This window comes from Camelus ferus, chromosome 6 (genome assembly GCF_009834535.1).
Source record: "Camelus ferus isolate YT-003-E chromosome 6, BCGSAC_Cfer_1.0, whole genome shotgun sequence".
Classification (NCBI taxonomy): Eukaryota; Metazoa; Chordata; class Mammalia; order Artiodactyla; family Camelidae; genus Camelus; species Camelus ferus.
The window spans coordinates 5,817,598-5,830,838 of record NC_045701.1 but is presented as its reverse complement, the minus strand read 5'-3'; the positions used below and the strand labels follow the sequence as shown (position 1 = coordinate 5,830,838).

The 13,241-nt window shown below is 47.1% G+C and overlaps 1 protein-coding gene across 6 annotated transcripts in view; it reads left to right on the top strand.

Annotated features, from left to right (window-relative positions):
* The window catches only part of TLN2 (talin 2), a 396,032-nt gene that overhangs the window by 294,642 nt on the left and 88,149 nt on the right, over positions 1 to 13,241 (top strand). For all 6 annotated transcript variants that reach the window (XM_032481038.1, XM_032481036.1, XM_032481034.1 and 3 more), the window contains 4 exons: positions 4,339 to 4,547; positions 5,404 to 5,523; positions 6,544 to 6,741; positions 7,792 to 7,931. In XM_032481038.1, coding sequence (XP_032336929.1) covers positions 4,339 to 4,547; positions 5,404 to 5,523; positions 6,544 to 6,741; positions 7,792 to 7,931 — 667 coding nt within the window. The remainder of the gene's footprint in view (positions 1 to 4,338; positions 4,548 to 5,403; positions 5,524 to 6,543; positions 6,742 to 7,791; positions 7,932 to 13,241) is intronic.

The following is a 13,241-nucleotide window of genomic DNA, read 5'->3' as shown; positions in this document are numbered from 1 at the left end:
GAGGAGAAGGCTGATCAAATGAACTGAGAAAGATCCAAGTAAAAGGCAAGGAGGTAGGGAGTGAGAAGGTAAGGCTGGAAACGTAGGCTGGGGCCAGATCGTATAAGGCCTCATTAGCCACTTTAAATAAACTGAATTTTAACCTGAGAGCATGGCAAAATACTGAAGAGTGTTAATCTGTGGACACAGTCTCGATTGCCCTTTAATGCAAGTTGTCCTTCCTGTCATGTGTGGATCAGTTGAGGGGAAGCAGAGTTGGAGGCAGGGAGACCAGTGAGAAGGCTGTTGCCTCATCCACAGAAAAGATGATAGTGGCCTGTGGCCGGGATGAAGGGGTGCATTAAAGAAACAGAGACCTGACAGTTGTCAGTGACCAGTTGGAATGTGGCAGGACGGGAGTAGGGAGGGTAACGGACAGCTCTAAGTGTGCGGCCCCATGGCAGGATGAAGAGTTGTATCCGTCTCTGTGACAGAAACCCAGGATCGTTGGCAGGGATGCCGAGGCCTGGAGTTGAGCAATGCCAGGTTCAACTTGCCATGTATTCAATTTGAAATACCTGCAGGACATTCAAGTAGAAGTGCCCATTAGGCAGCTAGATATTTGCTTCTGGAACTCAGTGATGAAGTCTAGGCTGGAGATAAATATTTTATATATTTAATAAAATGATAATGAGTGAAACCACGTGGGTAAATAAGTTTGCCTAGGGGGAGTGACAGAGTGAGAAAGTTTATCGGACGTAACCCTGAGGAGCCCAAATATTTAGGGAGAAGCCTGAGCGATATAAATCTTTGAAAGAAATGAAAATGCGCAGCCTTGGAAAGAGGAAGGTAACTGGGAGACGAGGTGTCTCTTGACTCACAGAGATAATTGCTGCCCAGCAGGTCACTTGAGAGAGGGACTTAAGCATCAACTGACGTAAGGAGAAACCAGGTCAGTGCTCTCCCAGTTAAAGGCATTTTCAGGAATGTTGAAGAACGGCTGGGAAGCAAGGAGACAGTGCAAGTGAGGATGGCTTCCCCCTGGGTGTCAGCTCCCTCCTCCACACTCGACATGTGTAGAATATTCAGAACTTATCCGTTGGCTGCCACCGGCTGGATTCTAATGCAGATATGTTTTTGTTTGGCCAGTACAGTGTTTAAAATTTCTTCTCGGCTGGTTACAGTCATGTAGACAGAACCTTTTCCAGATTAAAAAAAAATCTTTCATACCTGGTTTTTACCTTGTGAGTTTGATAGGTGGCCTAATGCTGTCTGCACACAAGCTACTTGAATTCTGATCAAGAAGAACTACTAGTACAAAGAATTCCACTATAGTTCATATCACTAACGTGTCTCCTTAAGCCTCCATTGCTGACTATAATTTGAGATCGAGATGGCAGGGATGCTGTGAAAGTAATCTGTGTCTTCCAAGGACTGTGGTTATTGAAACACTAGTCTGCTTCAGTGTCTCCCACTGGCAATTCCAGCGTGTCCTACACACTTGACTACAGGAACAGACTTTTTGTGGAGGGTGGTGTTTGCTTGGAGACCTGCCCCGGGTGATTCTCACCACTACCCCTGAGAACGTTGCTGTGAATTCAGCCACTTAAAGCCTTGGATGTTCATTGGGCTCCCTGGCATCTGGTGGCCTTATCTGAGCCTCTTGTGGGTGTGACTTCCTCTTTCTGGGAAACCTAGTCCTTCCAAAGAGGATCCTTGACGTGCCTTGAGATTTTGTCGGGAGTCCTCGGCAGACAGCATGTGGGTGGATCAGCCGAGGCTTTGGGAATTCAGCGCTGCTGGTTTCTGCCTTTTTGGAAAGCTATCTGAATCTATAAAAGGTCTTTCAGTAAATGATTTTTTCATAAACATGGCTCTTTTAATTGGATATGACAAATGTTTTATTCTTCTGAAGTCACGCGACTCAAATAGAAATGGGTTCAAGAGTTGGTATGGTAGATCTGGACACCGGCGAGGAGGTCTAGAAATCACAGCCTAGACTTTTCAGTGGTCAGAGCTGTGATCTCTGCCTCTCCTAAAACCTGTGGGAAACCGAGGCCCAGAGGGGAAAGCAGCAGCCACAGAGGCCGCACGGCTAGTCGGCAGAGCCAGAGCTGGGTGAGGTCTTCACCATGCCCTGCCCTTCTGAGCAAGGATGTCCTTTGACCCTGTGCTGGAAGCCTCAACATAAGATGGAATGACTCTTCTACTCGGCTTCTTTCTTTTACCTTGGCTTTGTTTATCTTTGTGTTTTCTCCTCTGCCATTAAAAACACGTTGTTTAAAATTCGTGCACTTCACATGCTGCGCCCGGATGTGCCCTGTGATGAACGGCAGGTTGGCATCTTTGTAACTTGTGTTGATTAGATTGTGGAGTTACAGTCCCAGCTGAGCACTTCCTAAATATTTACAGACTGGCAAGTCTGCCGGGCTGCCAAGTTGTCTTGTTTTATGGATCTGGGGCCTTTCCTGCTCTTTATGGGACCACGGCGCCTCGTCCTCCGTACGGAGAGGATCACCTGCTGCATCTGTGTGGCCTCAGAGCTGAAGAGGTGCCAGTAAAGGCCACATTCAGTGCTGCCTAAGGCCGTCCAGCCAAAGCCTTTAGATTATAGTGTTCTCAGAGCGCAGTGAGAGGGAACTTGATCTGTGTGCTTTCCAGGCGGATGTTACATGTTCTAACAAGAATGCCTCGTAGTCCCCTGTTCGGAAGAGCGATGTGAAGAGTCTGACCCAGAAGCTGAGAACCCTCAGATTTAAAAGTGTGTCCATGGACAAGATACTTCTCAGCCATGGGCCTCAGCTGAAACGGTTTGATGGGAAGAGCTTTGGGGCCGGCTATTCTGCGGTTCTCAGGATTCTGGGACCCTTTTGTTACATGCTCTGGCATTTCCAGTCTTCATCCTTTTCTTGGGTGTGCCAAGTCCTAGGTGCTATGTAGGAAGGCTCCTCTTTCTACGGGAAGCGGTGCTGTTGTTTTTAAGATTCTAGTTTATAGTTATATCATTTATCACCAAATCTCATCATCTTTAGAAATGAATTTAAAGATGAGCAGGCGGGGAGGGTATAGCTCAGTGGTAGAGTGCATGCCTAGCATGCACAAGGTCCTGGGTTCAATCCTCAGTGCTTTCCACTAAAAATAAATAAGTAAACCTAATCTCCTCCCCCCAAAAAACAAACTTAAAATTTTTAAATTTTTTTAAAAATTAAAAAAAAATGAGTAGGCACTTCTCAGAAGAGGATGTCCACATGGCCATTGAGTGTATGAAAAAGTGCTCAACATCATTGCTTTTTAGGGATACAAAAATTAAACCTCAGTGTGATGCAACTATACACCCACCAGAATTGGCTAAAATTAAAAATCTGACAATAGCAAGTTTGGGTCAGGATATGGAGCAACTGGAACTCTCATATATTCCTGGTAGAGTGTATAATGGCAAAGCCATTCTGAAAAAGTTGTGTAATGTCCTCTAAAGCTAAACACACACTTACACTGTGACCCAGCAATTCAGCTCCTGGGTTTAAATCCAAGAGAAGTGTTTCCCTATGTCTACCTAAACACTGTCCCGGTAGCTTTGTTCATCATAGCCCAAGCAGGAAACAATCCCCCAGTGTCCAACAGCAGAAGAACGGATAAACTAATGTTGGTGTGTTCGTATAATGGAATACGACACAGCAGGAAAAAGGAGTGAACTGCCAAGTGTAACAACATGGGTGAAACTCACAGCACTGTGGTCAGAGAAAGAAACCAGACTATATAAAGAATACACGCTGTGTGGTTCCACCAACATGGAGTTTAAAGACAGGTAAAACTAGTCTAAGGTGATAGAGGCTAGAATGGGGATTGCTTCTGGGGTGAGAGGATTTTGACTGGGAAAGGGCACAGGTGATGGAAATGTTGTATGTCTCCATCTGGGTTGTAGATACATTTGCACAAATTCAGTGAGCTGCCCTGGTAGACTCCTTCACTTTATCTCATATAAGTTGTGCCCCATTAAAAACGGCAGAGAAGAAAAGTGAGTCTGAATGATCTGTGAACTTCATCCTTTGCACTTGGTCTCTTAGGTCTAGGGACATGCGGGGCACTGGGAGTGACGGGAGCCAGAGGGAAATAGTTTTTAGCATGGCGTTGGTTGTAAAATCTCTCTTGGATCATCCCAGAGCCAGTGGTATAGGCTACCTGTTTGAGAAGCCCATCAGTTCAAATTTTACAAAAAACAATTCAGAGCCCGCCTGCGCCAGACACCGTCTGAGGGTTCGCTCCTTTCTAGGAGGCTCTGGTCTAGAGTCTTCCTCCCCAGGTAAGAGTATGACTTTTAGATGGAATCTAATAGAAAGTCTGATGGGCTTTTCTCCCCAGGGGTGGCTGCTAGGGAGACGGCCCAAGCTCTGAAAACGCTGGCGCAGGCTGCCCGGGGAGTGGCGGCATCGACGAGTGACCCCACGGCTGCGCACGCCATGTTAGATTCTGCTCGGGATGTGATGGAAGGCTCGGCCATGCTCATCCAAGAAGCCAAGCAGGCCCTGATTGCACCAGGGGACGCAGAGAGTCAGCAGAGACTAGCCCAGGTGAGGCCGGGAACTGGTCACCATGGTCATCATGGAGGTGGGCGTGTTCAAAGGCTGTCGCCTGGTGTGAGCACTTCTGCAAGCCTTGCCTAGACGCCCTCATGATGTGATGTCTGCTTCATTCGGTCAACAGAAAGTATGGGGGGGCTCGATTGAAATCGTCCCTTGGAACTTAAAGAGCCAGAACACAGCATGTTTGTTTTAGGCCTGTGTATGCTTATGCATATGTCTCTTCCTAGCCTGGGAGGTGAGGATATACTTAGTTTAGCCACTCAAAGCTTTAAACCCTGTCTCTCTAGTGCCTTTTCAGATGAGTCTTGCCAGAGAATAGAAACAGGGAGCCTCACACGTCCTTAAAAGGCAGCACGTGGGCAACTCCAGGTTGCTCTGGATGTGCTCAGAGCATCCCACCTGCCCTTGGGCGGGGTGGGGGGAGGCGGCCACGGCACCAGAGGGCCCCTGAGTAAGTCCTGGCATCCAGAGAACCCAGGACCTCTGCAGGACTCTCAAGAAGGGAGCTCTTTCTCTTTCTCTGGTTGGGAGATACCTTTGTTTTAGAACCTGATGTAACGTGGGAGAGTTGTGGTTTGAATCACAGTCACGGCGTGGCCTGGCGCTGGGGAGCAGGTAGCGCCTGCTGTGGCACTGGGTCAGACCCTTTGCCAAGACAGGACGTTAACCGCAGCGAGAGGTCCTGGGGAGGCGACTTAATGCTAAACAGCGTCAGGTGGATGCCGGCGGAGTTTCCCAGTCTTTCCCAGCTCTGCGCTCTGTCGCTGCTCATCCCCAACACGTGTGCAGGGATGTTTGCACTGAAAGCCTTTCTGATGTGGCTTTTCTCCCTCTGCGTGTTCAGGTGGCCAAAGCCGTCTCCCACTCCCTGAATAACTGCGTGAATTGCCTCCCTGGGCAGAAGGATGTGGACGTGGCCTTGAAGAGCATCGGGGAGTCGAGCAAGAAGCTGCTGGTGGACTCGGTGAGTTTATGGCTCGCGAAGGGCACCTGGGGGACCGGGCTCGCGTTCAGTGGGAGCAGCGTCCTCTCCCCTCCATGGGACCTCTGAGCAGCTCACCTTTCCCTCGGGGGTCCTGTTTTTCCTGCCTTGTCCTTGTTTTGCCTTCTGATCAACAGAGTCCCCGAGTAACGCTTCTGAAGTTTACTTTTTCTTTGAGCCCATGTTGCTGTTTGCTCTCAGGTCATCCTGAGATGCGATGAGACAGGAAAGGGGATATGTGACCATCTAACTTCTTATGAGGGCACCTCAGGCAGTGACAATCAGGTGATAATGGGACACGTGGTTAGAGCTCACAGAGAGAGTGAGTAGTCTGTGGAATTTCTCTTTGGGGCCTGTTCCTTCCCTGTTGTGTGAGCCCCTTTAGAGCTTTGTTTCTTCTCTGCCTCGTGCCTGCCACATTCCAGGTATGCAAGCATTGGGTGTGTGTGACCGACAGAGCCTGGCTTGACCCTCTGGAACTTTTCACAAACCCTGAATAGTTCTGCTAGTGCCATGTCTGTGGAAAAGCTGTATTGTTAGCAAAGACCACTAATGAAGAAATTTGGCGGCTATTAGTTTGGAATAATGAGATTTAAAGTGAGAGCATCTGCTTTTTAGTTTCAGGAAGCTAAACCTTTGGGAGTTTGCATCTAAGAGAGCCAAGATTGAGCGGTGGTTCAGAGAGTGGATCCCAGAGTCAGGCTGCCCAGGGGTGAGTCCTGGCTCTGCCACTTAGGAGATACAGGCCCTAGGGAAAGCTGTCCTTACTGTTTTTAGATCTGCTGTGTCTAGCGCTGAATAGGTGTTCAATAAATTAAAGCGAATGAGTGAATGTATATCCGTTGAAGGTCAAACTTCACATGGGCTCAGACCACACAGAGCCTTTTAGGCTGGATGACTCAGAAATGCGTCCCTGGAGTCTGTCTTCCCTCTGCAACACCTACCTTTGTCTCTCCTACACAAAGTAAAAGTTCTCATGCAATGAGCCTTCTCTTCCCACAGTTACCTCCAAGCACGAAGCCTTTCCAGGAAGCCCAGAGCGAACTGAACCAAGCAGCGGCCGATCTGAATCAGTCTGCAGGGGAGGTGGTCCATGCCACCCGGGGCCAGAGCGGAGAGCTGGCCGCCGCCTCCGGGAAGTTCAGCGATGATTTCGACGAATTCCTCGATGCCGGCATTGAGATGGCAGGCCAGGCTCAGGTGGGTGTGCAGGTGGCCGAGTGGAGCTGACCCTTGCCTCTCGACTCTGGGGGACCGTCCACCCCTGAGGCCAAGTGGCACGTGGGAGCCAGGGAGCTGTGAGCAGCCCACACCTTTATGTTCCCTTTGCTGCTCAGGGAGCTCCGTGACCTCATGGGAATGGCATTCCCAAAGACGCGATTAGCCCATGGGTGAGGTGCGTCCTGGAGATGACGGGTAACTTTCCCACGATCCTCCAACAGAACCCATTGTTTTATGTACGCTTTTTGGAGGGAGGGCAGCTCTGCCTCCTATACTTCAAATGTGGTATAATATAGTGACAACTCTTGTGCTTAAGGTTTAGCGAGCCCATTTGAAGGAACTATGTCTTACCCTGAGTGTCAGGTCATTAAAACTTACCTCCTTCAGATGAACAGATAAACCCCTTGTTAGGAACAAGGGAGCATGACTGGTCTGGTGTCGGCTTCCAGAGCTGTTTTTTCTCAAGCTCCCGTGAACTCCCTAAATGAGGCATCCAGGGTGTTTGTTTCTTGGTCTCTTATCTACAAAGGGGTGTTTCTCGGATGGCAAGCCAGGTGAGAAATGTGTCCTTTCCAGAGGCGGGAACCTCTGGGATGCAGTCAGCTCTGCGCATCCAGACAGCGCCGGTCGCTTGTGCCAGGCTGAGCCGTGCGAGCCCCTGACAACTCCAGCATTGTTGAGCAAGATGCTGGAATTGTGGCCTGCTCTGTGCGCGCTCTCTCTCTCTCTCTCCCTCCCTCCCCTCTTTTAATGCCCACACTTGTGAGACAACGCAGCTCTTGGCTGTCCCTCTTGGGGATGGATTTCTGTCCTGTTGTGTGCATCTTGGTCTGGGTGTCTGTTTGGGGAAGGGCAGACACTGGGCAGAGTCTTGACAAATTACGCATCTACGGACTAACTGGGCAGATTGGGCTTTGTGCAGTCTGTACAGATAACCTGCTTCTGTTTCACGACGCTGCTCCGAGCTCTGAGTGCTGCCTGGGACAGATGGACAGTCCCTAATCACTCTGGCTCCTTTCGACCTTCCAGACGAAAGAAGACCAGATCCAGGTGATAGGGAACCTCAAGAATATCTCGATGGCATCCAGCAAGCTGCTGCTAGCTGCCAAGTCTCTCTCTGTAGATCCCGGGGCGCCCAACGCGAAAAATCTCCTGGCTGCAGCTGCAAGGTAAGAGTGGAACAAGATGTGCTTTCACGTGTGGTTAAATCGCGTCAGTGTTTGCGAGATGTGCCTGACATCCTGCTGCTTTTGCTGAGCGAAGAAGTGATGCTGTCCTCATGTAGTCAGAGTAGGAGGCAAAAGTAACAGACGCTGGTGTCTGATTAAACTGGCTCCGTTTCCATGTGCTTTTCCCCATTAACGATGCCTCTGTCTCCTCTTACAGCCTTTTCAGGAGGACTTGCTAGGACTTGAGGCCCCCATTGATTTATAAACACGATGACTTAGATTTTTTTCAATAGTGTTAATATCTTTCAGATTAGAGAAGTAATATATGTTTATTAAAAAGAAATCAGAGGATGCTGAAAAGTACAAAAAAAGAATTTTTTTTCTTTTTTTTATTGAATTATAGTCAGTTTACAATGTGTTAATTTCTGGTGTACAGCACAGTGATTCAGTTATACATATATATATTCCTTTTCATATTCTTTGTCATTATAATAGGTTATTACAAGATATTGAATACAGTTCCCTGTGCTATACAGTAGGACCTCATTGTTTATCTATTTTACATATAGTAGTTAGTATCTGCAGATCCTGTACTCCCAATTTCTCCATCCCCTTCTTCCCCCCCCCCCGGTAACCACAATTTTGTTTTCTATATCTGTGAGTCTGTTTCTGTTTTGTAAATAAGTTCATTTGTCTCATTTTTTTTTACATTCCATATATGAGTGATCTCATATTTTTCTTTCTCCTTCTGGCTTACGTCACTTAGTATGACGATCCCCAGGTCCATCCATGTTGCTGCAAATGGCCATTTTTTATTTTTTATGGCTGAGTAGTGTTCCATTGTATAAATATACCACTGCTTCTTTATCCAGTCATCTGTTGATGGACATTTAGGTTGCTTCCATGTCTTGGCTATTGCATATAGTGCTGCTATGAACATTGGGGTGCACGTATCTTTTTGAATTAGAGTTCCCTCCAAATATATGCCCTGGAGTGGGATTCCTGGATCATACGTTAAGTCTATTTTTAGTTTTTAAAGGAATCTCCACACTGTTTTCCACAGTGGCTGCACCAAACCACATTCCCACCAATAGTGTGGGGGGGGGTTCCCTTTTCTCCACACCCTCTCCAGCATTTATCCAAAAAAAAACAAAGATACTTAACTAGCCATTCAGCATCTCTTGAGTACTTACTCTGTGCCTGGCACCAGTGTTGATTAGATGGGTTTAAACATGTTCACTCGGTCACACGCAGAAGGGCTCTAGTTCAGAATGAATGGGCTGGTGATGGGAGTAAATTGTTTTGGGAAATATATTAAAACACGAATCTGATTTAGGATGATGTCAATGTCCTTCTTTCCTGTTGTTTTCACCCAGGGAAGTGGGTAATACAGTACAATTTCTGCTCCAGGGCCACTGTGGCAATTTAGTTCCATAACTAGTGATTGAATGCTGGTACCTGGAGAAACTGCAGCGACAGCTGACAGCCCAGGGAGATTTTATGTTGTCAGTCCCACATTCGTCCTCCTGAACCGAGAGGGTGGGGTGTTTTACACCTGCGTGGTGGTGTAGGCATGTTTTCCTAACATTACTTGGCATCACTGGATATATAGGAAAGCCAACAGCAGTAAGAGATTAAATACAGGACAATTAGGATATAGAGCATAAATGGAAACATTTTCAAAATGGGTGCAGATTGGTGATTCTTAAAAAGCATGGCTTGAATTGTACTTAAAAAATTTTTTTTTGTTTGGTTTTGTTTGCTTATTTGTTTTTTTAATGTCATTATCTCTCCTGGCTTTAAGTTGTCAGAGTCAGGAGACCTAAATTCTAGTCCAAGCTTTAACGCTTGGCAAACTAGGTTACACTGGTCAGGTCGCTCAACCTGTCTAAGCGTTCCCCTTTGCAGCATGGAGGTGTGTGTGTAGCATCATCCTTAAGCCCTGTTCAGTTGTCAGTGTATAAGCTATCATGGTACCGATGGTTAAAACCTGACTCTGGTCTCCTCTTTGCTTGTAGTGTTATTTTTTTATGGGGAGATTAGATAATTTCAGAGCAGTTCCCTTGAAAGCCTTTGAGTTTATTTATTCCCAAATACGTACTTCAGTTTCAAAGGGTAGCGAGAGCCACTGGGTGGCTGGAAAAATATCCTCACGTCTCCCACTTCCATCTTATGCTTTGTTTGTGGTTGTTCCAGTAGGTGAGTGCCCTCCCGGGGTGAGGGAGGGGATGAGGAAGAATTGTGATGTCTGTGGTCTCTGTTGAGCAGCTGTTTGTTTGTTTGTTTAATTTTTTTAATTGAAGTACAGTCAGTTACAATGTGTCTATTTCTGGTGTACAGCACAATGTCCCAGGAGCAGCTGTTTCTGATATAAAACCCTCTTAATCACATTTTTCCTAAAAAGAACCTTTGGATAAGGCAACTGATGTTGCCAGGTATCTGAACACAGATGTTTTTCATTATCTTCAATTTTTTGCATCATTTCAAAATTACAGGGGGAGGGTTTAGCTCAAGGATAGAGCACATGCTTAGCATACACAAGGTCCTGGGTTCAATCCCCAGTACCTCCTCTAAAACTAAAAAAACCTAATTACCTCCCCCTCAAAAAGAAAAATAAAGACAAACAAACAAACAAACAACAACAAAAATATTAGTTTCCAACTTAGAAAGTGTTGTTGACTCTCTTAAATTATGGGAAAGAAGGGAGAGAATGAACTGGCTTTTTGAAAACCTGGTGAAGAAGGGAACCCAGGACCTCAGAGCTTGTTTCTGGTGTCATGTCTCTGTGGGTGTCCGGAGGCCTCCTGGTGGTGACATTGAGGAAGCGACCTGGAGACCAGGTGAAAAGACTTTCTTTGCTCTGTCTATCCTGGCTTTCAGCAGTTGACTGGGAGAGTTCCCAGCCTGATAGTTTTCATCGTAAAGTAAGCACTTAAAAAGCATCATGTGAAATGATAGTCTTGGGCCAGAACAGCTGCAGGAAGATGCTGGCCCGTTATCCTTGGCTTCTTGGCACATGTTGGCAGGCTCTGCTCCCTGGGGTGGTTTCCCAGCGGAAGCTCCAGCCAGGTCAAGTGAGTCAGGCAAGCTCCTCTTGGGAAATAAGGCTCTGCCCAACTGGGGTATGTTCATTCATTCTCTTGTTACTTCATTTGTTCATTACACAGACAAGTTACCATGTGCCTGATACGGGCCAGGCCTAGCACTGGGTATAAGGCAGGGACAGCCCTGGTGGAGTTAGGGCAGGGGCATACACAAGAGCAGGTGGCCTTCGGTTTATCTGCACCTCGCGACAAACCTGTGCGTAAGTGCCTTTGGAGGTGGGCAGCAGGGATCCGATTGCTGTTGGCCTCATCTTCAGCCCCACTGCCCTCCCTGTTCTTCATGTGAATGTCCCCAAAGGCCCCAGAGATACTACTGTGGGGACCCAGACCTGGACTGACTCGGCCCTCCCACTCCTACGTCAGCAGAGTAAACCTTTCTTTTTTCTTTTTCAGTGATTCTTCCTGCTTTGGGGAAACAGGTTTGCTTCTGGAAAAGCAATAGAGTATGTCTGTCTTTTCGCTCTACTCATCTTTGTGCACCTGAACCCAGGTGACTCTGAGGAATGTGGTCCCTCAGTTTCTGATGCCTAGTGGGGAGGAAGTCATTTTCTATTGAGAGTCCGGCTTCTTTCTGTGTACCTGGTGGGCTCCGGCTCTTTTCTGACGAGTTGGGTAAGCTGGAGACCCTTTGTCAGTGGTTCATCAGCCTTTTCCCTGACCAAGGACTGGCCCGATGCTCCTGGACTTAGTCAAGGAAGTGGAGAACCAAGTTTGCAGTGGCAGAAGGAGGGCGAGTCCTACCCCTGAGCCACTGCTCACACCCCAGTCCTAGCCAGAAGGACTCCCGGGCTGAAGGCTTCACGCCCACCTGCCAGCATCAGGACGGTGTCCTGCTGCTTCCAGTCCCCCGAGGGCTCCCTGGGACCTTGCAGGAGGCACCTCTTCCCAGGCAGCCCTTTGCTATGAGGTTCCCACCAGGCAGGTGTCCTGCTGTCTCCAGAGATGGTGGAAAAGGGTGACCCAGCAAGCAGCACTTCCACACTCTGAAACAGAAAATGTACACGGGCCTTCTTCTGTCTCTCGGTCTCTTCTGGAATGTTCTCTGCCCATGATCCAGATCGGGATCTCACTGAGGCCCGATTTTCCAATGGCTCTGGTCCATGTCAGGCGCTCCCTCAAAGGCAGAACCTATGCCACTGTTGAGGCTTGAATCTCCTCGGGTGTTCCCGGCGCGTCCTGCCTGCATCTGGTCCATCCTGCCTGGTGTCCTAGCCCCAGCACTGCTTCCTCTGGCTGACCTCTGTCTCTTGTCAGTTCATCGTCCTGTCTCTCCAGCTGGATTGCAAGCACCTTGCTTTCCTATAGAGATGTGAACTATGTCATACTATATCCTTTTGTACCCCCTGTGCCTTGTGCACAGTAGGACCCAGGAAATGCAGACAGGTGAATTTCAGTTTGCTCTTTCCTGCCTTCCTAAGAGCCTCTTTCCCTTGAGGAAGGGAATTGTCTGGAGTTGCTCTGTTCCCCTCCAAGTTCCCTGCTGGATGATTTGTGCTTTATAGATCATCAGAAGCACAAATTGGTTGATTTTCTTCTCTCGACCTCAATTCCATACCTATTGAGAATGTCGTTCCAGAGCTCACAGACTCCTGTCTGAATCAGTTTAGTATCTCTGAACACTAAACAATCTGTAGCTTAGAAAGCCTTTAACACCCGAGGTTGTAGACCCCAATTTTGTAAACACTGAGAGTGGCTGAATATGCTTAGGTAAAGAATGAATCACAGGAAAACCCTGTGTCTAGGTGATGGAATTACGGTTTTTTAATGTTTTGCATTTTTTTAAGTAAACTTGTATAGCTTTGGTAATTACCCATAAAAGGTGTGGGGAAAATAAAGGTAACTCAGTTCCAGCCTGTCTGAATTTATATAAAACAGAGGGAAGGTGCAGCTAATTTTGGCCGTATTTTTATGACAATGTAAGCTGGTTAATTGATAATATTTTAGTAGATTTACTGAAACCTTTGCTTTAAAAATAATAGTGTAAGGTCACTGTTAACATTTTGATAGGTCGTTCTTTCATTTTTCTATGCATATATATTTGTTTTCACAGATGTGCACTCCTATGGTTTATACTGCTTTATAAATTTTGTTTTACTTAATTGTGCATCATGAATATTCTGTGATATTAGGACTTTTCATGGAAGCCCAGAATTCTGTCGTAGTCTGTATGTTTATTTAGTCAGTCCTTTACCATTGCATATTTGGG